This window comes from Pterocles gutturalis, unplaced genomic scaffold, assembly GCF_000699245.1.
Source record: "Pterocles gutturalis isolate BGI_N339 unplaced genomic scaffold, ASM69924v1 scaffold6386, whole genome shotgun sequence".
NCBI lineage: Eukaryota > Metazoa > Chordata > Aves > Pterocliformes > Pteroclidae > Pterocles > Pterocles gutturalis.
The window spans coordinates 8,918-34,280 of record NW_010100272.1 but is presented as its reverse complement, the minus strand read 5'-3'; the positions used below and the strand labels follow the sequence as shown (position 1 = coordinate 34,280).

The 25,363-nt window shown below is 38.9% G+C and overlaps 1 protein-coding gene across 1 annotated transcript in view; it reads left to right on the top strand.

Annotated features, from left to right (window-relative positions):
• The window catches only part of ARHGAP15 (Rho GTPase activating protein 15), a gene marked incomplete at both ends in the record, with an annotated part of 215,129 nt that extends 207,777 nt beyond the window's left edge, over positions 1–7,352 (top strand). Inside the window, 2 exons of the mRNA XM_010079151.1 lie at positions 1,823–1,957; positions 7,323–7,352. Of these exons, the coding sequence (XP_010077453.1) occupies positions 1,823–1,957; positions 7,323–7,352 (165 nt within the window). The remainder of the gene's footprint in view (positions 1–1,822; positions 1,958–7,322) is intronic.
• Positions 7,353–25,363: the final 18,011 nt, after the last annotated feature.

Below are 25,363 nucleotides of genomic sequence, written 5' to 3'. Positions count from 1 at the left end.
TCTCTTTTTGATGCTATTGTTAACAGTTGACTGTTTAAAGCTGGCCTGCTAGGATGCTGTCGATCTAGTTCAATAGTGTGTGGCAAAATAAAAGGCTAATTGTTGAAATACGATCAATCAAATATGATCTCAGAGTCTAAAGAAGATCCCCTCTGGTAACTCATTTGAGATCAAATCATTACTTTTATGATTGAGGTAATTCAATGGGGGGAGAAAGAAAAAAAAAAAAAAAAAAAAAAAAAAAAGATGCTTGAAACCAAAGAAGCAAGCAAGACAAGTAAATGAAATGCACAAGTCTGCCTTTGTTCCAGCTTTGTCTCACATTACTCCTAGTTAAGGAATTGGGTCCATTCCTTTATTTGTATACATATCCTGAATCCAGAAATTTAAAAAGCTTTTTAATAACATTTATTAAATAAAAGTTGAAAGACAACTCAATTTTGAATAAGATTTTTCTGTCCAAAAAGCAAACTCTATAGTGAGAAAACTATTGGATTAAAGTACCAGGGATCTGGAGTTGTGGGTCTCCATGTGTCTCCAATAATTTTACCATTATGTTTAACAACAGTTCAGTAAAGAGCCTGATGTTGAAGCCAGCTGAATTGCCAAACATGAAATTTCAGTGACATTCAGTAAAACATTTCAGGATTATGTTGCTTCAGATTAAATGTGTTCTGTAGTTTTTAGGGTTGGCCCTTGATTTGCATTCAGACTGAAATTTTCTAAAAAAAGAGAATCGTAGCACATGTGATAAAAAGCGAACTCCATTTTTGGAGTACCAGAACTTGGAGAAAGTGTATGTCATTTTAATTTGGACTAATAAGGATTTGCACTTTCCTAGAGTTTTATATGGATTATGATCTCACTGTTTATTATTTTCCAACAGTATTACACTACTGGAATTAAAAAAAAAAAAACAAAACTGAAGAAAAATAGAATAATCATCCAATCTCACTTTATTTTTATTAGAAACTCTATTTTAGCATTTAGCTTCTTTTATATTGAAATTCCTTAGCTCAGTCAAGCTTCAAAAGAAAACATTTTTTTTTTGTTTTGTTTGCAAAACAGTTTTGTAAGCACTTGTGGTTTGCCTTTAGTGTGTTATCATTTTTGACAGCTTTGCATAGCCTAGGTAGGCCAACAGGGGTCTGTCTAATATTGTTGCTGGGCAAATCTTCCTCCCAGAGATGAAAACCAAACAAAATATTTTTGAAGCAGTAAGAAGGAATTAATATCCTTTCTCTCACAGTACTCTATTCCTTGCTGACATTAAATTCAGGCAAAAAAAAAAAAGAAAAAAAAAAAAAGAAAAGCGGTACCCATTATTCCCTTGTACATAGCAAGGCTAACACATGTAAAGCAATAACTCATTTTCTATTGCCATGTTTAGCATATGTCTCCTGTTGGCTCAGCAAGGCCTTTAGGCCGGTCCCTTGAGCCGGCCATCATTGGCAACTCTTAGCCCCTCGGCCTCAAAACCAAATAGCTTTGAATCATGTTGAGCTGTGATGCTAATTTTCATCCTGATGCATTATGGGAATAAATGTATCTGACATACTGTGTCAATGGTACTGTCTCTTTGTGTCTCTTGTTTTTTTGTTAGCTGCATTCCTACAGATGGTATTCCATTGAAAATGTTCTCTTCCTACAAAAAAAAAGAAGAAAAAAAAAGAAAAAAAAAACCATGCACAGCACCAAACCTCTAGGTGCAGAAGGCTGTTAACGGTTGCTGATGATAGTAGGCAAACATTAACATAATAATTAGTGTCTTGTAATTGTTTCATTAAAACCAGTTGTTCCATTTCTCCTCGTGTTTTCCCAGAAGAGAAGCTGAATTTGGACGACAGCCAGTGGGAGGACATCCACGTTGTCACCGGAGCACTCAAGATGTTTTTCAGAGAGCTGCCTGAGCCGCTGTTCCCATACTGCTTCTTTGAACAGTTTGTGGAGGCGATAAGTAAGTACATCAGATACAGTAGCAGCTAGTGAAATAGCCTGTTATATAAAAATAATAACAAACTTAAAAATAGAAGAGCAGAGGCATCTCAGATCTGACTTACCTTCCATTATCCGTCGTCCTGTCTTTTTATTGTTTTTGACTGCCTTTCATCTCCTACAGCATTTAGTTATTTAACTGCAGGAAAAAATATTGAATTATTGATCTATAAATTTTGTAGATGCGATTTAACTGTAGTGCCTAAAATGGTTTAAGGAAGGAATTAAAATGTGTATGTATTCAAAATATGCTAGGCTGATAATCCATATATCCCCAAACACAAGAGAGAGACTAATAATTGTGAATCATGTTAGAAGGGGCTGTCTTTATGTTAATCAGAATGAAATGTGTGTGTTTTGTTCCACAAGGTTGCAGACTCTTGCCTTGTAGTGATCGCAAAATGAATGTAAAAACATTCATGTTCTCGTTTTCACATCTAGCTTTGCTTTTTTTTTTTTTTTTTTTATGTTGGGAGGCATCTAAAGTCTTTTCAAAGTCCAAGGCATTTATTCTGTTATGTGTCTGTGTGGTTTCTGTGCTGCAAAACCCTCTCTGTATTTCATGTGTGCAGGTGCATTTTGTACAACTGTATCAGCTCGGAAAAACTTGACTAAAAAACAGTGATTTGAGGGTTACTCCCATTGGAAAGTGGAGGGGAGATGGATAGCTTAAAGGGAAAAAGCCTAGTAGGAGATTAATTAAAGGTCCAATAGAGAAAAATCTCTAGGAAAAAAAAAACCAAACAAACCAAATAAAGTACTTAGAGCTGTGTTTTCTGCAGGATGGGCACGGATATTTGCCATCACTGTTAATGAGAGCTGTGTGTGCACATGCGCAGCTGTCGGAGACCATGAAACCCTTAATGTACGGCTCACTTTGATTTTATATTCATAAGAGTCTTTAGTTCAACTAAAGCTTTTCACGACCCAGCATCAGATATAATGAGGTTAAATACATCTCACAAGATCCTTCCCTTCTCGCTTCTTTTGAGATGCAGGGCAGTTAAATACACAACGTAAAGAAATGCTTTACCTGGAAGTTTACTCTTGGCAGCTCTCTTTCTTCTCCTTTCAAAGCACGTGGAAACTAGATGGAGAACATCGTCTCTTGAGTTTAAATTGCTGTTGCACAGTCTCTGCGGTGCTAAGAAGGGAAAAAACAATAAAGAATATCTTGCTGTTCAGCTCCAGTTTCTGCGATGCAGTAGCATAAGATGCTTATTGAAGCACCAGCACTTGTACGTGACCTTCAGGTGGTTCTCCATCCACTGGCTATGTCCTGTCGGAAAGGAGAAGATGCAGTGCCTTAAGCGGACGCAGTCGGTTCATGGGGCACAGCCTGGCATACAGTTTGCATCTCTTACACACCTTATTCTGCAGTCAAGTATTTAACACCTATCCTTTGCCATTATCACTTTCTCTTCCTGATAATCCACCATCACAGTGGTCCTCTGGGGCTACATATAGTCTTCCTCCTCCTTATCGTTACTTTTCATGGCCCTTTGGTGTGCGCTTGGGCTGAGCAAACACTGTTGTATTCTGAAGAACATCATCAGGACACCGTGGTCTCATCATTCGTGCTGTCTTCTGTTCTCATCCTCTCTGCTAGTGTCCAAGTCAGGGTGATTTGAAATCTTTTGGTGGCTCAATGGGAAGGTTTTTGATAGTAAAAATATCAGGTAAGTCGTAATAGACTTGCGAATTTAGAGTTTGAAAGCATGTCGGGAAGAGACAGTCTACGAAAGCATTAATATTCATGAGTGAGAAATTAATGTCCTTTTCTGGTATTTGAACTATTATTAATTCTTATTATGATTTTGAGAGCCATTATACACATTGATAGGCTAATGAACAGTCATTTATAGGGGGATTTTAAGACAGTTTATTCCTAGGAAGAAAATGCTAGCACTCTAAGACATGCCTCGCACTATTTCAAACCCCTAATTCTTGTTGCTTGCTTTACTGCACATCAGGGTGATTTCTACCTAATCCAACTGTCCAAAGTAATCTACGATTTCCAATCAATCTTCTCTTTATTTGGCCTTTACTGCCATAGTATCTACAAATCTGTATTCTTAGCAACTCTACTTTAAAAATGTCTATAAAAAACAATTAGGTGTTTTCGGTCTTTTTGGAGCTCTTCTGTATGTTAATAGTCCTGAGGCAAAGTGAAAAATTTCTTTTCTTCAATATCATCTCCATTGCAGCTGATTCTTTGGCTACTTTGTACTAATTACCTGTGTAGAGTCAGTACTGCACAGCTAGAAAATTTCCCTTCTTCTTCAAGCTGTTGTGAAAAAAGAGGCTCTTGCCTCTCTGTCTTTTCTGTCTATTCTTCAAAAATGGGAATTATTAGCGTGTGGGTGTGCAGTGCAGTTAGAAGGAGCACTTAAGGCCAGAAGTAAAACAACCTGATGATGGCTAGGAAGAAGGTAATTAGGACATATTCCCACACTGCTGTGATGGTTATATCCTTGCTCTGGTGCTGAGCACCCCTTAGAGCCATACATTTGGTAAGTAAGATGAAGTGGTCTAAAAACTTACCTGTAGTAGGTAGTAACAGGTTACCAGTAAGATTTCTTGGGGATATAGTAATTCAGCTAGAAGGTTCAGGAGGAATGAGTACCCAAGAAGTGCCTTGGACTTCTTGTACTGATGCGTTTTTAAAGATTGTGTGAAAAAAATCCATCGCAAGCTTAGTATTACTTTTCCTGGATGATGCTGTTTTAATTAACATCCCTATTATGTGCATGGGAACAAAATTTTACAGTACTGTGTATTAGGCAAAATGCTTGCTCTCCACCTTCAATTTCCCCTATAAATAACTTCAGATAGGGCCATAATATTAGAACAATTTAGATATGACCAGAAAATTAGAATATAATTCAGGACATTATAGAATCTCGGAATTGTGCTTGCCAGGCTGAAGCTGGATAATTACTGGCCATATAGCTTATATCGGATAATTTGTAAATGATAAATGGAAGGCCACAAGACCTCTGACCTAATATTAATTTTGTTTCTTAGGATTTGGGAAGCAGGTTTTTTTTTTTTTTTTTTCCAAGGGCTTTGTCTAGAATATTACTGGCAAATCATTTTGTGGTATTTTGGATGAAATATGTACTTCTGAAATGTGCCCAAATGCTGCTATGAAGACAGGTTCAGCCACACTTAAATTACTTAGCACCGCAAATAGTTCTATTGATTTTCTAGAAGATCAACAGACGTGGCTCAACAGATTGTCTGCAAGTAAAATTGTGCTTCATGCGAGTAAGGTGGTAGAAGTGCCAATAGCTGAAACACTTAATCACCTTATTTACAGAACTCAACCCGCATGGCCATGCAGGCTTATGCTAGGACTTCAGCACCCGAAACAAAAAAAGATCTACCCCCAAAAATCTGTTAACAAATATTAACAGGTAAATTTGTTAGTTGATTATAAATCTTAATTTTAATTGAACTAGTTTTCTTGAAAGGACTCAGGCAGAAGGCATGGAAAAAAAACCTAATCGTCTGCTACAGTTTTCTGTGCAACGATGGCTGATATCCACAGTTTAGGAAGTATTCAAATGCCGACTAGTCCTTCCAGATCTTTTCAACTGCAGAAAACTATATAGACTGTGCATCTGTATAGACTATGTATCTGTATAGGCAGTGCATCCATCCAACTGCAGCTACAAAAAAAAAAAAAAAAAGAAAAAAAAATGAAAAAAAAAAAAAAAAAGAAACCTCACTGGTATTCCACAAAGGAAAATTCCACCTAGTTCCCAAAGCTGCAACATCTGTCTCTGGTTTGGAAGGTTTGAGTTCAGGTCTTTGATTTTCTCTGTAAAAGGATGGAAAGATTACTACATTGGAAAGACTTTTTTTTCAATGAGGTCTAGTGATTCTGCCTTCATTTCTGTTCCTTATCTCTAATACGAATTTAATAGGTGTCACGTAAGTACTGTAGATAAACAGATGATTTATTGTTTAAAGTGCATACACAGAGAGACAGATGTATATATATGTATATGGTCTAAATAGAAATCTTTTTGCCAGAATTATGATTCTCCTGCAGACAGTTTTCTGAATGAAGGTATCTGTTACTGCTGTGGGTTTCCCACATAAGGCAGATGAGCACACAGGGATGAGATCAATAAAAGTGTAGTCTTGCAAAATCTGACTTGCAGGCTTTCAAGTGGAATCCACAACCTAATATAAGATACCTCAGGCCTCAGTAAGAGGAATAGAAAACATGGGATCCACATGAGCCACCAAGCTCCTGGAGAAATTATGAATTTAAGTGCCTAGACACAATGTCAGGTCCACATTAGACACTTACATACTTTTTGTTTTTTCAAAATCTAAATTTCTTTTCTTTTTCTTTTTTTTTTTTTTTATTGCTCTGATAGACCATTAACACTTTTTTTTCAACTGATTTCACACATATCTTTTCAATATATCAATTAGGGTCTCCTGGTGCATGCTAATCCGAATTCACAGTGTCGTTCCTACCAATCCTGTAACGTTATGTGTTACCCTAATATACGGAAACCAAAGATGGTTATTTAGCTTATAAGTTTTATAACTTATTTGGTTATTGAAAGATGTTATATAAAAAATTTATTACAGTTTTGCTGGTATGAGATACTGGTCTTCACTGCTTTTGTCTGACAAAATCTATAACAACATAGCACAGCAATAAACTCTTCTTTCACAGGAATGATAGATTTTTTTTAAAACTTTCAAAAAGCTAACAGTGCTATCAGTAGTTGTCAGTTCTCTCCATGTAGGTCAGTTGTCTTCATCTCCAGGATGGCTGGCACCAGTAAAAAGGTTTTCTCTGAGCCTGGTCTTGCTTCAGAAAGGTCCCCTCAGAATCCACTGCCTGCACTGTTTGAGCCAACATGTTGCAAAAACTCATGTCTATCTGGGCAACGATCATGCTTCGGTCTTCAGCAGGCCATAGCAAAGTTTGCACTGAATAATGCAACTGCTGAGGAGTTTGCACAGAAGCTGGCTCCACCAAAATCTGGCAAAAAAACTGTGTCGGGAGGCAATAAGCAAATCTAGTCATCAGTACATAATGATGATCAAAGAACATGGACCTGCTCTGAACTACTATGCAGTGTTATGAAAATAGTAGCTGGGAAGCAGAGAGGAAGTAAATACATTCATTTATTCTGACAGTCATAACATCCTTGTATCATCTTGGTGGAAAGTTACAAAAGATGTCTAAAGAAATTTTCAAAAGACGTCTAAAGAAACCTCACTCGAGGCTTACAAAGAACAAGGCTCAAGGCCAAGTCGTCTTGGAAAGATAAGTCAGCATATTGCACTGTAAGAAATCCATGACAGTCTCTTAACATCATCACGTAATAGGTTCCTGAGAAACCAAATTTTATCAGTCTCTGGCATTATGCAAATTTCTGTCATAATCTCAATCTGTGGGCTTCGAGTCCTAATCAAACTGCCTTCAGACTCGCAGTTGGCGAGCCTCCTATTGAAATCATTTTCCTATCCTCTATTTACTTGTCCAAGGAAGTTTTGGGGTTTGGCATGGCATCAGAAAGCCTCAATTTCATGTGAACATGGTGTTTTATAAACAAATCTGAGGTCACCAAAATATATCTCACATAATAAATCATAATTAATACCCTTTTGGCCAAATCTAAGAATTAGAAGGCAGTAGAAATCCATAAACTAAATGTGACCAGGACAAAAAATGAATTGAAACAAGAAGTATTCAAAAGTTGATGTGCAACACTTTAAAAGATTTCTTAAAAAAAGGAATGATTTTGTGGGTAGCATAATCTCAGGGATATCCACCTATGCAAATATATGAAGAAACGTATGGTATATCTGTAGACATATGTATTCTCTCAAGCACAAGAATACTAACAATAGTAACAGCTCATTCTGAAAGAGGTACTAGGTATTTTCAGTGGAGATTAAGAACCAGTAAATCCATTCTGGAAAGCTTTTTGAAACCCTATCCAGAAAGTTGTGTGAAATTCAGATTCAGGAATGATTAACTGATATTGGAACAGAAAGAAGAAACCCTCACATTTTAGAAGAGATGCTAAGATGCTATAGGACACAGAGAGACTAGAAGAGAAGGCTTATAATCTGTAGGTGTTAAGAAAATACAGACAAAAATGTATATGATCATCCTGAGTGAAATCAATAAGCAACAAAAAATAGATGAGAAATTGCAGTTTAAACTAAAGAACAATATTCCACAGAAGGCGTGTATAAACTGGCTACAAACATATTTAAGCTGTAAAACAGTAACTAAAGAGGTTCGTTCCAGGCTTTTTGCTCCCAGGAGGTGTCAAGGAACAATATGTCCCAGTAACATCCTAGTTGTCTTCCAATGACCTTCGCTTCACAGTTGCGAACTGTTCCTGCTCAGCAGCATTTTTAAATAGGTCTTTCCAGGTCTGGAAGCAACCCTTCTAGGGAAAAAAAAAAAAAATAAATAAAAAAAAAAAATAAAAGAGTGCATGTCTATGTATAGATTTTTTTCTTTTGAGGTGGAAAATAGCCCAACATGTTCAGAAATAAAGGACATGGAGAAGAAAATTAGTAGGTAAAACTTTTCCTCCTTTTTTTTTTTTCTTAGAAAGTTTTAACTAAGTTGTTGGAAGTGAAATGAAAAGAAAATCTACAAATGAAGGTTTAGCTCCTCTGCAGGGCTTTGTTCTGTGGAGGAAGCCCAGGTAACACCTGTCCACAGGGATCCTGATTCTAGATTGGCTTTGCTTTTATTTTTCCTAAACATGGGCATTTGCCTTTAAAATTAGATATATTGTTATCTTTACTAATCCCTTCTGTTAACACACAATTCTGTTGGGCTACAAAAAGCACACCATAAAATTCTTAGATGTGCACTGAGATAATATTTTAACTAGTTCCCTCCCATCCCATGAACTTTTCCTAACACAGTGTTCCAGTGACAGCAGCAAATCAGCTAATTTACCTCTCGAGGAAAAGAGGAGAATCTGAGGAACCTCACTGAAAGGGTTACACCAGTGATGAAAAACACCTTAATATTAAAGGAACAGAAAAAAAAAATGATTTGGTGTCATAAATCTGCTGGAGGTTCTACAATTACCATCAAAGCAAATTAAGAAGTTTTAAAATAATTTGTACTTTGATTTTGCTGTCATCCAAAAGTTTGCTCAGGAGGGACGTATTCTCCCCCAACTTAGTCTTTTTCATTATTATAATTTTTTAGCATAGTGGAAATTTTATTGCGGATGCCTGGGCTGTCTCTTAACTCATGCTAATTATATTCATAATTAAATGTTAAACAAGAATTGACTAGGCCAACTGGCTTGCACAGGTGTTTGTGATATGAATGGTTTAATGCCTACACAATAAATTATTGGATACAAATCTGCAGTTATCTGCTCAGTGAGAACCCTTTTCAAGAACTTTGCTGTACATGATCGGTCCAGCACAGTGCTTTGAAACCAGGACTTGGAAACAGCACTTACTAGACAGGATTATGTCAAAACTGTGGCTCATCCTCAATTCCGTAAGCAGTAACAAAGCTAAAATTTTTTTTTTCTGGGCTCGTACTTGCCATGGGGTACAGGTACTCAGAGCATTAATATTTATGGGGAGCTATTGGAGTCTTTGGATGCTTGGTGGAAATATCATCTGGGAAGGAGCGTGGCTTGTGTCAATTTGTAAAAAAGTTGTTTATATTTGTAACTGATAGCCAGATCAATTGCTGGGGCTCCAGTAACTCTAAAGTTAGCAAAACTCTCTAAAGTGTAAAGCTAACACTTTACACCGACTGCTGGTTAACAGAATGGGGAATCAAAAACTTGCAAACGGAAAAAGACATGGGTTTTGGTTTGCTCCACTTCTACTTACTTTTTGGGCATAGAAAATAGCGTGTTTGTGTAATTTGAATTTCATCTGTGGTTAAGAGAATCTTTTTGTAGGGGAAAGAAAGGGCAGAAGCAAGAAGCAAGCCAACTGGAGAGTTCATATGTGGGTTAGTGTTAGAGAAACTCACAATTGAGCAGGAGGGAATGGCAAAAGAGAAGACAAAGAGAAACTGAGAGATCCGAGCAGCAACACTGGGCAGAAAAGAGGAGGAAAAAAGAGAGAGAAGGAGCTCTTCGGTGATGGTGATAAGATCTCTGTGACCTGGAGTGTTCGCAGGAGGCAGGGGGAGAGGAACTCTTCATGAAGGTTATCGGGAGCTCTTGACAAAGTGAGAATTGGCACCCTGGGTTCGAGCAAAAAAATGTCTCGTCAGGCTTGTGAGTGAAGCTTCCACTTGGGGAAAGTAATAACAGGAGGAGAAGCAGCATATAATGCCCCAGTTACACAATTTCAGAGGTGCAAAAATGGAAGAGATGGGGGGGAGGGGATGTGGGAAGAGAAGACCAGGACGGGAGGGAAAAGGAGAACTTTCAAGAACAAGAGAAGAGGATGCTGAAAGGCATCACCTGTAGTTCTGTGCTGCCTTCCTCTCTTCATACACCTTCTTACTATCTAAAAGTTGCTACCTTCTCCCAATACCACCACACATCTCTGGGTGGTGGCATGCTGGATCTGAACCAGCGAGGAAGAGCATGACATTCAAGGTCAGGTTGGATGGGGCTCTGGGCAACCTGATCTAGTGGAAGATGTCCCCGCTTACTGCACAGGGATTGGACTCGATGACCTCCATGGTCCCTTCCAACTCAAACTATTCTATGATTCTATGTTTCTATGATTCTGTGAAAATGTCTTGGTGAAAAAAGATGACAACTGAGTTGTTCTCTAGTCCTCATCACACAGATATTTGAAGACCTAGACTACTACAGCTGTACTCTTCAGAGTAGGCAATAACTTTAGGGATTACTTTTGTGCACCCTAAATACTTCAAGCAGATTTGGTCCCTGGTAAGTTTCATAATAGTGAAAAGCATCCACAGTACAGTGGCATCAGGGAACACTCTTTGGAACCTCAGACACAACTCCTGATAATAATGCATTAAATGACCTAGAAGAACATGCATAACTTTAGCCTTTACACTTAAGACTATGACAAGCCTTTGAGTAAGAATCTGGAAGAAGTAAAATTAAGTAATACTGATGCTGTTTTGTCTGTACTTTTACTACCCGAGAGCAGTAATCGGTCAGAAAGGAGTTACAACAGCTAATTTTTTTCTGGAAATGTTCTAGAACTGCTCTGAAACTGGAGAAAGAAGCAAGAAATTAAATGTTCTAAAAATTCCACAGAGCAGGCAGGCACAGAATCAATTCATGAATGGTCAAAAACACATCCTCACGGTTTACCATAATAGCACACAGACGCGGTTGGAAAAGAAAAACGCTGTGTTGCTAAAGGGCATGATAAAAGACAATAACATGACTAGAATAATACCAATAGCACTATCTACAGAATACTCACTGAATTTCACAGAATTTCGGAGAAAAGTTAAGTCACAGGTTCAAATCAGGCACAGATTTGCCAAGGGTGCGATTCTAAGGTCCCCCTCCCCTGAAAGCATCACCTCGTGGCATCGTTTGCCTGGCTTCCCAACATCCCCCTTTGGAGAGGATCTGTGCCGGCCACAGGAAGTGTGATTGCCAACTGAAATACTTTGGAAAAGTAATGATGTCTAAATGTGAGGGTAGGCTTGTGTTCTTACCAAGGCTGGGCCAGAGTTCAAAGTTAATAGGATTTATAATGTCTCTTGAGGGACACAAATTGTGAAAAAGGAGTGCTGGAGAGAACTGGGTAATGTGGCTGCGGAAAAGCATCTTTAGCAGCTGTAGTACACCAGCTGGACCTGATAACAGCTAAAAAGGGAAGTCAAGGAAAGTAAGACATAGTGTGGGAATGGAAGCAATGGGTAGTGCTGCACATCCTCCCCCTAAGTGGGTGTCAGGGGGTGTGCAGCCCCCAGGCAACCTATTGCACAAGAAACTCATTGAACGAAACATTTACTTTTAAGGATGATTCCTTGGGCGCATAAATATTTCTGCAATCCACTGCCTTCTGCTTGTAGTACAGGTATTGACTTTGAAATGCCCACAAACGTAAAATAAAACCCAGTTTCTCTTGTTTCCCAGAGAGTCAAACTGCTCCCTTTGACTCCCTTCTATATAAAATTCTTTAGCCTGTTAACCCCTTTGACTATTGTTACATTTTGGCCAAAGCACTAATGCTTTAATTGCCTGGGAAGGTAGTATATCACACAGATAATCTCGTTAAGATCGGGAGCACAATCTAATTCACTGACAGCTCATGGTCTGACTCATTCACTGTTAAACACTTTTGAGTGATAGTGTTGCATTGGTGAAAAAAAAAAAAAAAATACAAGCCAGGCACAAAAAGTCTTCTAGGTTTGCTTGGATGGTTAGAAAAATCAAACTTTGTATTAATCACTTGCACATAAAGGTGGGACGCTCAAAGGCTTAATAAACCTAAAATGTAACTGAGACCTGATGACCTGCTCAAGCTCACTGGAAATGCCCGGTGTTTGTAAGTCGTTATCAGGAGAGCCCCAGCGAACAGGGGAAATATTTTCCAAGCTGGCACTGCTGCAGTGTCATGGAAAGGGCAATAGCTGCACATGCAGAGAAAGCGTGAGGTGAGCAGTGGCCGGGACTAAAACCAAGCCTAAGGTGCACTGTGTATCTTCTCCCCACACTCCTACAGCTGCCATTGAAAACAAAAAGCGACAGGGAGGAAATTGCCCTGGCACCCACGTGGGGTGCCTACATGTAAGGAAGGCAAATAAAATGAGTGTGCAGGCTGCAACCATTTATTTTTCTTTTTAATTTTTTCTTTTTTCTTCTTTTTGTTTTTCTTTTTTCTTTTTCTTAATCTTCTCGTTCTTTCCTTTTCCTTTTTATTTTTTCTTTTTCTCTTTTTTCCCTTATTTTTCTTTTTTCTTCTTTTTCTTTCTCTTTCTCTTTTTGTTTTTGTTTTTCTTTTTAATTTCTTTTTCTTTTCTTCTGTTTTTCTTTCTCTTTTTTTCCCTTTTTTCTTTCCTTTTTTTCCTTTTTCTTCTTCTTTGCCTTTCTCATTTCCTTTTTCTTTCTCTTTTCCTTCTCGAACAAAAACAAAATGGGAGAAGCAGGAAGGGTTGCCTGGCGGGCAGGTTTATATACGCTTCTGCAGCTCCAGCCTTGGGCTATCAAGTGCCACTTCTAAAATAGCCTTTTCCTTGGCTCATGTTTGATTCACATCTGCATGTTCACATGCAGCCAGAACTAACCTCCACTCTCTGCAGCTGAGGTCGTTGCTTGTTTTCCTTTACACCCAGATCAGGGCACCTGATGAGGCTACATTCCTTCTAAGCTTAAGTGTATTATAATTTGAAAAAAAAAAAAAAAAAATTAGACCACTGGGTGGATATAAATCCTCAGCAGAGAAGTATCAAAACCGTGATGAGAGTAACCACTCTAGGAGTTGTTGGTAGAATTTGATCCAAGATCTGTGTTTCGCTTTGAAGCGGTAGCTGTCCCTTAGTTCAGATGGTATTTGTGAATCACTGCCTCCAAAAGGGTCTTTTGGCACACGCTTCAGGCTGCTGACAGGCAAAATGAAGTCGATCCTGTCTACAAAAATCTCCCAAAATAATCTTAGGTTTGACATAACACACCATGTCATGAAGTGATATAAGCCCCATAAGCACAAAGCAGGCTTGAAATTTAAAGAAGAATAATCCTATTTCCAGATAGGATACTTTCCATCAGTTTGGATAACAAATATCTGATGCAGAATATAGGCAGGAGGCTGTTAATGCCGAGATCCCTTAAAACCTGCAGTTCCTGGTAGGTAGGGACTGTGGTAGCCTGCTTCTACCTCTGCTCTCTGACAGTTGCTCGGACTATCCACACACACACTCAAGATTTCTATCTGGAAATAAAGATCTGGGTTTGGTTTTGTTTGTTTGTTTTTTTAACCGTCTTTAACCCCTCTGCGCCAGCAATCTAGAGTTCTTGATGCTAAAGAGTGATGCAAAATGCATTAATGCTTAGCACTGGGAAATCCCAACTCCTGGTGCCAAGAGGTTCATAAATATAGTAATGAAACCTCTTGACTCCAAGTGAGCACTATTTAACAGAACAAGCATGAACAGCCTTTAGGAGATTTTGCAGCTGGATTTGTTCCACTGTGTCAGAGCTGAACCTCCATGATAGGAGTTTCAAAAAACTGCGCGTGGCTAAAAAGCCGAGTTTAAGGAAGCTAGGCAGCCAAAAAAATAAAATGAAATATAAAATAAAGCTGTGGAAAGGAAAAGTAAATACACCACTGTATCACACAGCAGAAAAACAGGCACCAAGAATCCCAAAGTATGAATTCAGCGACAGATGTCAAGGTCTTTGGGAAGTGTCCACCAAGCTTTATTTTGCACATGTTCTTCAACAACTAAAACGAGTACTTTGTGTGATAATTTACTAGCAAATCAGTATCAATAAATCAGAATCATGTAAGCAGTCATGTTTATTATATCCTTGTTGCTTAATATTCATGCCAGTAATTTATTTTTATAGTACAGTTTCACTGTTATCTCCTCCATTGCTGTAACTTTGAGTCGAGCAAGCTGCAAAAGTAGAAGGTCAGGTAACCCTTTGAAGGCTGTAAAAGTTCATTCGCTTGGAATTTGCTTGGCTAGGGTTTTTTGGGGTTTGTTTTTTTTTTTTTTGAAAATGCTTTAGTGGCTCCTTAAAATATTGATACTATAATTCCTAACCTAGCATTATTTATTTAACAAATATCAGTGCAATATGAGAGTTGGGAAGCGGTATATAGATACCAACTCTATAAATGAAGAATCCAAGATTTCTAGAACTGCACAGTAGAAAAAGGTCATGAAATCTGGTGTTCAGGTCTGTATTTTAACAAAAATTAGTACTTTACCTTTAAAAAAATTTAAGGCACACATTTACGTAAGACTTCCTAATGTTTTGCGATGGCAAGAACGAAATGAAAATTAAGACTCTTTTTTTTTTTTGTTAAAAACAGAAATAAATTTGATCCTTGATTTATTGTTAAAAACAGAAAGAAATTTGATCCTTGATTTATCAAGGTGTTTTACTGTGCTTTCTCAGTTTAAATGGAAGCAAATGAAACCCCCATTTCAGGCCACTTTCCACTTCAAGAGAAACACAACGGAGTTATAATTTAAGCAGAAGTTGGGACCAAACATGTAGGACTTGCTAACCAGGTTGGCAATGATAGAAACTGGAGTTTTTTACCAGGGGACATGCAAAGTACAACCAACTGCAACTTCTACCTGTCACTCCAATGGAAACACCTCATTACTGACTTAGCAAGTCCTTGGTAACCTAGTCTTGGACTTAGTCTTGGACCTAATCTTTAACAGAGCATTTTAACAGCGTTCGACAGATTTAACTGAGTAACCCTTCTTTCTTCTCTTCATGTACTTTTTTAGTAGAAAACTTAACTTCAGCTGTGCCAGTTGAGGTAGAAGGACCCATACTTTTCTTTTGGTGCAGTCATAAAGCGTGATTAGGTTGAATGAGAAACAGCACGAATCCAAAGATGATGGAGATGTCAAGATCTTCTGCATTGACTGTAAATCAGAAATCAGCAGGAGAATTTTTCATTTTCTTTGGATTTTATTCTTTTGATATTTTTCTGTACTGCTGATCTACTTTGCCATCTCAGACTGAGTTTATGGGGTGGCAGAAGCATTCAATATGTAAAACTCTTCTGGTTGAAGACAGTCTATAACTATACAGTAGCCTTTACTGGTATGTCCTCTTGTCTTTCATTTAAGGATGAGCTTTTGATTAAGCTCTATTTGGTACGGCACATAACCAATTGTTTCTCATCTAGCAACATATTTTCATTAGACAGGAGGTGGAGGCCACACCAAAGAATATTGCTGATTAGATGAACAAAGTGTAAACCTACCTCATCACAAAGATAACATCTGAAAATGCTTCAGGTTTATTTATGGCAAACAAAAAATATGACTAGGCTTCAAGAAATTATGAAGATAAGCAGACATAAAAGACATTTTTATTCTAAGTGTAAACTGTCATTAAATGTATTTAGATTTATACTCTATAATTATTATGATTATAGCAATTAATCAATCAACTGATTAACATGTAGGGTCAGCAGGACACGGTGATCTTATCTGGAAGCTTGAATTAATTAATTTTTCCTTACTCTACATTATTATTTTCTACTGGTGTATGTTTTTTCCAAGTGTCCCTATTGACAAAATACTTTTTTTTTTTTTCCTATGATGTATTGAGTCAAGCACGGGAAGTTACTGACGCATATTACTAATTTGCCATCAGAATTTCAAATTAATTAAAAGATTTTTAAAGCATTGCATAATTTTTAACTACTTGTTATGTTCTAATTAGCCAGGTTCAATTAAATTGTTTTCAACGTAGCAACTTAAGAGCTCTCATCTCTTCAAGTGGAGTCAAATTCAGCGAGTGTATATTGTTGCAGTGATATAATTCTGTGTTCATTAGGGTTTCTGAGCAGTGTGTTTATTTACCGTCTGTGGCAGCGTGAGGATTTTCCAGCTCCACAGGCAATCCCGCTGTCAGGAGGTCTTCCTGAAATTCAGCTACATTTTAATTTGCTTTATGCTAAAGCATCATTTCCAATATCCTCTTCAATGTGCCGAACATTTCCTCTGCCTCCTTGCAGTAGGATTTGGGTCATGCTGGAGTCACTAACAAAACATTTGCTGGCTCAAAAGGAGACACCATCTTATCCTTCGTGTTTGCTTCCTCCAGGTGTTGGTAGTTCATGGCCAGTCCTCTGGCGTCCTCAGTCATGATTTAACCAAGTTCTTTTTCATCTCACCACATACATCGCTGTTTCTAACACAACACTCAAGGTTGGGTTTGTGGGATTTTTTTAACTTAGTTTTAGGGTTTTGGGTTATGTGACTATCCTGACCATTTTCAATGTCTTTCTCCTAATAATGGGCTCGAGGACAGGACCCATTGGTCATGGAGAGGTGATGCTGCTTCCCTCCTCACCATAAACAGCAATCCCACTGTAAAAATTGTGCCAGTTTTTCCTGCCCTGCATGCCCTTTTGGACCATCACTTTGATTTGCTCCTGGGTATCAGTCCCGTGTTTCTTTAATATTCCTGGTTCTGAAGAACTTGGGTTAGGGATTTGAATTTTTTTTTTTTCCTTTTTCTATCTTACGTTTCCTTATCTCCTTCTTTCATTCCATAGCTGCTAGTTTAAAGCAAGCCTAGTAAGCCCTGATGGTGTTGAAGAAAGACATAAGCGCTCCGTCAGATAGCACCTAATTCAATGGCTTATCCCAAAAAAAGTTCAGATGGTCTGTGTCTGTAAACCCACGTTTCAGCTCCATTATCACCCACTGACCTGCACTTTCCTTGTGCTTTAGAGAAGAACACTCAATAGGCTTTATATGCATCTGCCTCTTCTCATGTGATGCCCTGAGGACCATGAACGGGGGGCACGTGTGTATGGGGCCATTTTAGCCACTCAAACTTCTCCCTACCACTGTGGGTACAAAAGCATACAGCCTTCCCTCATCCTGTGTTATATCCATCAGTCTGATACGTTTTAGATGCCCTAAACTATCTTTTCCTTTTGATTTTTTTTTTGAGTGCCTAACTCACCGCTCCTGTCCTCCTGAGCCCTTCTTCCTCCTCCTCCTCCGCTTCCTGCCATACCCCCTTGCAAACACAATATAGTTCTCTTCCCCACATGTACTTTTTTTCCCTTTCTTTACATTCTTTAACACCCTACCGCAGTGAAGCCACGTCGTGATTCAGGTTGTTGGGCTCTACTATTATCTATATAATCCAAAAAAAAAAAAGAAAAAGAAACGTTAAAAATCCATCTGCTGGATCTCTCACTGAGGTCTTAAGAGAAGTACATATCCCAGCTTCTGGTTTGTTTTGGTTTGGTTTTTTTTTTTTTTTTTAAATGCTAGTGTAGGAGATGATAGCAGTAAGGTTTGGGGGCCCTAGATAGAAAGGGTAGGAGAAGCAGTTATCATCAAGCTTTTGCTTTGAAATGTAAACTTAGCAAAGACTTCCCCGATGAAGTACACATATGGAACTACAAAATGCCACTTTTTATCCATTTGTTTTCCTGACCATAACCACGTTTTCACACTGTCAGCATTTTCATTAGAAGCTCTTTTTGTCAGAGGTTTATAACGAGAATGTAAAGATTTGCTATGGGCTAAATCTCAATCCAAGAGCAAATGTTTATACCAATTCTGAAAACAATCAGCTTGCCCATTTGTAGTTATGCATGTGTTCATCATCTGTTACTGCTTGTCCAATGCTCTGCAACTTCTGGAAGGAAAAAGAGACATCTGGAGGAAAAAAAAAATGCTATCCTGCACATAGCATACTCTGTGTTCTCCTGAGTTATTGAATAAGGTACTACACAAATACAGGCTTTGCAGTTGATACAAATGTTTTCTTTTTTTTGCTTAAGCTTGTCAAATATACTGTGGAGAATATTTTAACGGCTGGCTTAGGCTTGTCTCCCTTTCTACATTACTTATATGGAAGTTGCGTTAAAAATTCACTGGAAATTATTCACCTAATGAAGTGAGCCACTTTTATGATGCCAGGCACGATGAATTCTTTGAAAACATTTTAGCTTATCTTCTGGACCTGAGGGTTAACAGGGTTTTCCTGTCTGTCATTTCCACTGTGTATCAGTCATTAGGTCCCACAGTGTTCTGGGGATGAGTTAAATTTCAGGGGTGATTCACAGTCTTTGTCCTTCTCCAGTTATGTTGGTTTGAACAGAAATGTACAACCCCACAGCGTGGGCATGTATAGTGACATAAAGACTAATGTGCACACAAAATAAACTGTTAGGATGAGCATCACAGAACTATTTGTGCCTGTAAGTCTTACCTGTCTGCAGCATGCCTCAATATAAAGTTTATCTGGTTAAACTTCAGAAATAGAGATTAGGCAGGTACTAATCCTAAAATTGCCTCAATTTTAACACAGGAGATGCCTGAGGTTGGCTGTAGAGCTATCAGAATTGATAGTTAGTATTTACATACAATAGTCAGTATTATAAGTGTTTATTTTATAATATTATTAGTGATACTTATAACTCAAGTCTCTTTACAGACTCACGTATACATTAGTGCTGCAGTGATGCAATGGGTGGGTTGAGGTGTCGGTGTCACCATGTCCTGCAGAAAGGGACACGACCACCTCATCCCAGGAGATGGGCAGAGGGTGGGAAGGAAGCCCAGAGAGAGAGAGAGACATTTATGTCTCCAGTAGAATCTGAGAGAGTATTTTCTTCATGGTTTTTCTGTGTCGATGGCTCTGTGTGTGTATTTACAGATTTGGGTCAGGACGCCAGCCACGCTCGTGATGAATCTCAGTGCATCATCCAAGGTCCCATCGTGGCTGCCAGAAATTAAATGCTATAACACCCACCATGTAGAAAAATAATGTAAAACCTAGGTGGTTCTCCTTCTTTTTAAAAAGCTTCATCTATTCAACTGAAAAAAAAAAAAAAAAAACCAAAAAAAAAACCATCTTTGGAGGCTTACCCCTACCCCAAGTCTTCCTCGAGCAGAAAAGCCTGCCACAGAGCCACTCTGCGAGTGAATTTTCCCACGGCTGCCCATCGGTGCCATTCCTTGGTCCTGCAGGACCGCGTTCATTTCCCTCCATCCCCACCACACCGTGGCAGAGCCCAGCTGTGCCAGCAGCCCGCGATGCCCACGCCGGCCAGCTCAGCTGGGGCTGCTGCACCGCTGCCAGCGCACACGATGCCTCTAAGTTTACCCAGTAAACCTCAGGGAAAAAAAAATTTAAAATAATAAAAAAAATTTTCAGCTTCCATTAGAGTTTCTGAGCAGACCACAGCAAAAATTAATTGAGTCACCCCATCCTAGATATGGGCACATCTCCGACCACAGCAAAGTGGCTGCATTTGTTTCTAAACAGCTATAGTCAAAGCAGTTTGAAAAGTGTGTATAGACCAGCCTGGAAAGCCATTCGGGAATTTCTTTTTTTTTTTTTTTTTTCCTTTGGCAAATAATTCATGAACAGTTACAACTCGTTGACAAATCATTGTGCAAACAATGAAAAGAGTTTTTCAGGATGGTCATGAGCACACATCTGGTCCGAATGTTCTCAGAAATACTCGTCCATGCTGGCATGCACAGCCCTTTTGTCTTTGGGAGTGAATAAAAACACTCACCTGAATATTTGTGAACATGCAGGCACATCAGCAGATCTTCCTTGGGGAGAGAAAAAAAAAAAAAAAAAAAAAAAAACACAAGAAAGAAAAAAAAAATCACAATATTCTTTCTTTTTTGACTTTATTCACCCAGCTCTTCTTTAATTGAGGAAGCTTTAAGAAGCTAATTATGAACTAATTAACTAAGCTTTGCAAAGTCACTGTGAGATTGCTAAATATTTCAGAGCGAGTAAACTGAGGCATGCGGAGATTAACTTGTGTAAATCAGGTCCCAAAGCAAGCAGTGACAGCACCAGCCCTCTCCTTTCCCCCAAACATTTTTACTACACTTCTGTGCTTTTTCCAAGCTTCACATCTATCTACTAAGAGTTAAGATTTAAAATCCTATACAAAATCTGTACAAATATGGGTTCTGCATAAATCTAGGCCACAAAATTAATATACTTGTATACATTTTCCCCATCTGCTGTATTGCTGACACATCCAGCTTGTGGCCCGGAACGTTTTAAGGAAGCAAGGGCTGTCTCTGTGTTTAGTGCAATAGTTCAAGTGGAGTTAGAGACTTACTGGTGCACTCAGGCTCCTCCACTAAACATTGAAGTCAGCTTGGGGTACTTGGGAACATTATTTTCAAAAATGCCAAACCGCTGGGTCTTGGTGGGAGAAGAAGAAGCGATAGAAGTTAGTTAGGGGTTAGAAGAAGTTAGTTTAGGGGTTTATATACATATATAAATATATGAGGAATTAAACTGGATATTTAGTGAAGAAATGTTTCCTTTTGTACTCTTATTCTCATCAGCTATTATATATATGTCTCTATGTCTAAGTGTATACATAACACTTATAAATTTTCCATTAAAAAAACCCAAAACCCATTCAGATGAAAGCTAAGGCCATCTGAAAACCTCCAAAGAGTGTAGGAGTAATTTTAGGGAGCGTGACCTGGGAGAGGCAGTTCTTTTCTAGCTTGTGACCGCAGACTCCCTTACGCCAGCCGGGTGCCTGTGATATATGTTCCTACATCAGGAGGTAAAGGAGGTGGCCACTTGAAGACAACATGCTGGAGAAATAATGTAGGAGTGCTTTGTCCAGAAGCTGAGAGGCTTTACTGGGAGCTGGATGGTATGTCAGGAGAACAAGTAACCTGTCCAGTATGGCAGTATGGGGGTTCCCCACTGTGTTTCCCGGTGTGCCAGCCTTTCTCTTCTACAGACCCAAGTGGCATGTTGGGTTTTTTTATTCCTTAACTCATTCCTTTTTTTTTTGGTGCTGTTTGGCCATAGATGCCCAATATATTGTGTAATTCTTAATTTCCTGAAATTTTCTTTTCCCAATTAAAAAAAAAAAAAAAAGCTCAGTATATATTTTTTTAAAAAAGCTTTTATTAACACTCTATTGGATGTTTGTGCCTAATTAGACCTAAGATATTGTGGCCTGTCTATGTTGTGAGTTTATGGACAAACTGCTGCGCTCTAGGTGAGCCATCCCCAAGCTGTAACTTCAGAAGAATCAGTGTGGCAGCTTTAAATCACCAAAGGATGAGGATTCTCCTGTGGCTTTAAGGCCATTTCTTACTGGTAGAGCTGTGTAGTTTTACTCTGACTTCTGGGAGGAGGCAAGAGATCAGAAAATCTATGTATGCCCCCTATTCCTTGATCAGTTTGTGCACTGTGAGCTACGTAGCATGTTCCTTGTCATAAATAATAATGCATCTGTTTCCTATAAAACACTGCTCGTTATGTACCGCTCTTTCCTTCGTAAATACATTTACTGTGCTCGTGATGTATTTGGGATGGAAACAGCAGGGTTAGCTGTATCACGGGCAAAAAAGCCATGGCAAGGTCACCTGACTAAATCCTTTTTTGTTGTTGCTGGTGGTGGCGCACTAATTAGACATAATTAGGGAACCATGTAGCAGTGTGGAGGTGGAAATGAGAGGCTGTATCAGAAAGAAAAACTCAATACTGTTATGAAGAATAAATGATCAATAGAAATACAAATAATATTTTATCGTCAAGTACTATTGGGACTGGATTTCTGGAAGTATAGGCAGAGGTAGACTTCAAAAATACCAAAGTTAGATAACACAAATCAACTTTCTTTGTTAGAACAGATTTGCTTAGGCACATAGTCTCCTATTTTCTGCAACAGCCTGATCGTAAGCTCTATCGTAAATCAAATAGAAACAAACACTTGAAAAAAATGCCAAGGAAATCACATGTATTCTGTGTTTTTGGGTTTTTTTAATATGTATAAACAAACAACACCAGTAGAATAGGGAGGGTAGTGGGCTTGGATTACTCTTCCTATTTTAAGCTATCCATTTAGCTTCCGTGTTCAGTACATCAGAAAGTACCAAAATGACCCTGTGATGACCCAGGCAATGGCATGGCTGGGTGAGTTCCCACATTTCAGTTCACGGAAGTCAACCCTATTGATAGAGCAATACTGTCTTCCACCAGAGACCTCAATATATGTTTTCTCCTTGCATAAGGCCTCCCCATATAGAGGGAATGCGTCATATATTTATTCGACTTCTTTGGGTTTTGCTGTGACTCACGCTGACTGCTTGATGGTGCTTTTGCAGGCAGCAGCAGAATTATTAAATCACTTTTCATAGTAACTCCCATGTCCAGGAAAATGCAAAAAAGAATAAGATTCTTCACCTTACCCATATGCCAGATAAGAGATTTATTGCTACTGAGTAAATCGTTCACTCTGTGGTTATTTTTTTTTTTTCTTTTACTTTGGAGCATGAGACATGAGAAAGACTGATGAGCAAAGAGGAAAGTGAGACGAGGAAGGTGGATGCAGTGGGAACTGGAAGGAGTAAGGAGAGATTTGTGCAAAGGCAACCAAGAGATTTTTTGGGTGCAAAAAACTCTCACAGAAGACAGTGCCCAGCCCCTTGAAGCCCAGGAGGTGATCTATTGCCGCTCATTGTGATGAATGATCGTATCAACCTGCATTTCCAGTAGATGCCATCCTGGATAGGAGATAACTTACAAGCACACACCAAAACATTTGGAGGGAAACCTCCCAGCCATTTTGGCAGGCTGCAGGGAGCTGGGGAGGTCTCACAGCTCGCTGTCATTGCTGCTCTTCCCATTGAGGTTAATGACTTCATTTCATTCCTCCTGAGTAGATCTCTGGGTCCTCAGCCCCACTGATGGACAGAGAGCCTTCACACATGGGGTCCATCCTGCTATTAAATCTCCACTGCAGAGGTCCACAAGGTTGAAATCAGTGGATGCCATATTGCAGAATTAGTATTTTCTCATTCTTTTCCTCCCTCTGTCATGCTTTAACCTACTTCCACTAAAGGCACTGTATTAAAAGACCTGTACAGAGCTCAGTTGCTGTTATTCCACTTGTGCAGAAATAGCAGAGGATATTGTTTTCCACTTTTTCATCCTTTTTTTTTTTTTTTTTTTTTTCATGCTGAGTATGGATAGCTCAGCTCTGCTCCAGATTCTCTTGCCTTTTGGTTCACTTCCATCTCCAGGTGCCCAACCTATATCCCCTTTAAAATGCAAAAAAATAACAGAGGGAAGCTAGCACTATTTTGAACAGCCTTGGGTTGCTTTTATTTGCTTTAAAAGGAGCAAACGGAGCAGCTGTTTATCTACCTCTGTACGTGACTCTACGTGTACCTCCATCACTATTTTACCACTCGTCATGTATTCATTCTAAAGATCAGGGAGGAAATGGGCATTTATATACTCTCTTCATCCTTCCTCATTTCCTTTTTGTGTGTCTCTTCCTCACCCACTGTTTACATGGAAATAAGAGACATTATAACTGGGATTGCACTTCATGCATTGCTCCAAGGAGAAGAACAGAACGAGCATCCCCGGTGAGGACACAATATATCTTTTGCTGTGCTCTCATTTATAGCGTGCACGGTGCAAAAGCAGGTTAGATAAGCATCCGGTGATGTGACTTTATTCTTTTTCTGTTTGTCCTTTACACTTGCAGTATGTCATTGGAAAGAGGTGAAGATGATGCACCAGAAACAGAGGGAGAAGCCAGGTGCAGGAGTTCATGTGCCATCTCAAAGAGGGAGGGAGCTTAAACTGCAGCCAACTGGGAAATTTAGGTGCACAAACTTAAAACTAATACTAAACTATCCACGTACAATTTTTTTTGGCAAAGCCAAGACCCCCTCCATTTGTCCAGAGTCATATAGTGTGTGAATGGCTTTGCACGGGAAATGATTCTGAACTTTGCAAATAGCTTTTATTATAGCTCCTCTGTGACACTGCTAGAAAACAGATTAGATCATAGCTCATTTCTCTTTTATTATTCTGACAGTGATTTCATTTGTTCAGAACTTCCATTTTGCCTTTAATATCTCATATGCGGTCACATTTTGGGAGCTTTAGTATGTGTTGGTTCTGCGCTCAGTGCTACATGTCTTTCACCTTAGCCAACTCATTACAGAGAGGCATCCTCCCTAAATAACAAATATTAACAAACATGTATGAACTTCAGATGATACAATTCCCAGTTCATTTCCTGGGCTATATCCCTGCCAGGGAAGGATCAAATAAGGAGCTTGCCTTATCCCTAAAATAAGGCATGCTAGTGTGGGAAAAATCCTTTGTTTTATACCTATAAGGGGGAAAATATATTAAACTCTGTGTATGCAAAGAATAGGGCTGAGAGTCCTCAGATAGAACTGCAAAAATAAAAGCAGTTGATATCCCAAACCAAGCGCTTCAGCCAGCCATTCTCTTCTGCAATACATTACACGTCTGTCCTTGAAAGTCAACTGCACCAGAGCATTTGTACCACACTGTTAATGCGCTCTCAAAACGAACGGGGCTGGCCCCGACTGACTCCATTTTAAGACTTGTTTGGGTTTTTTTCAGTGATATAAAGTCACAGTCCCACGGTTCTTTTCCTCCCACCTATATGATGCTGCCAGAGAGGCCTGACCTGGGATGAGGTCCTTCCCCTCGGTCTCCAAACATTGCAGTGACCCTTTTGTCCCGGCAGTCGTTGGGATTGCCTGGAACAGACTCCAGCCTGCTCTAAAGTTATGTTGGGCAACCATCCAGCAGAAAGCTGTTCATTAGAAAAGCCTAACGGTCATTTTTGCACATATAACATCTTTCTAACCTAGCCTATGGACTGTAATTAATTATTTTAGCCTAAAAAACCCAGCTAAAACTGAACACAA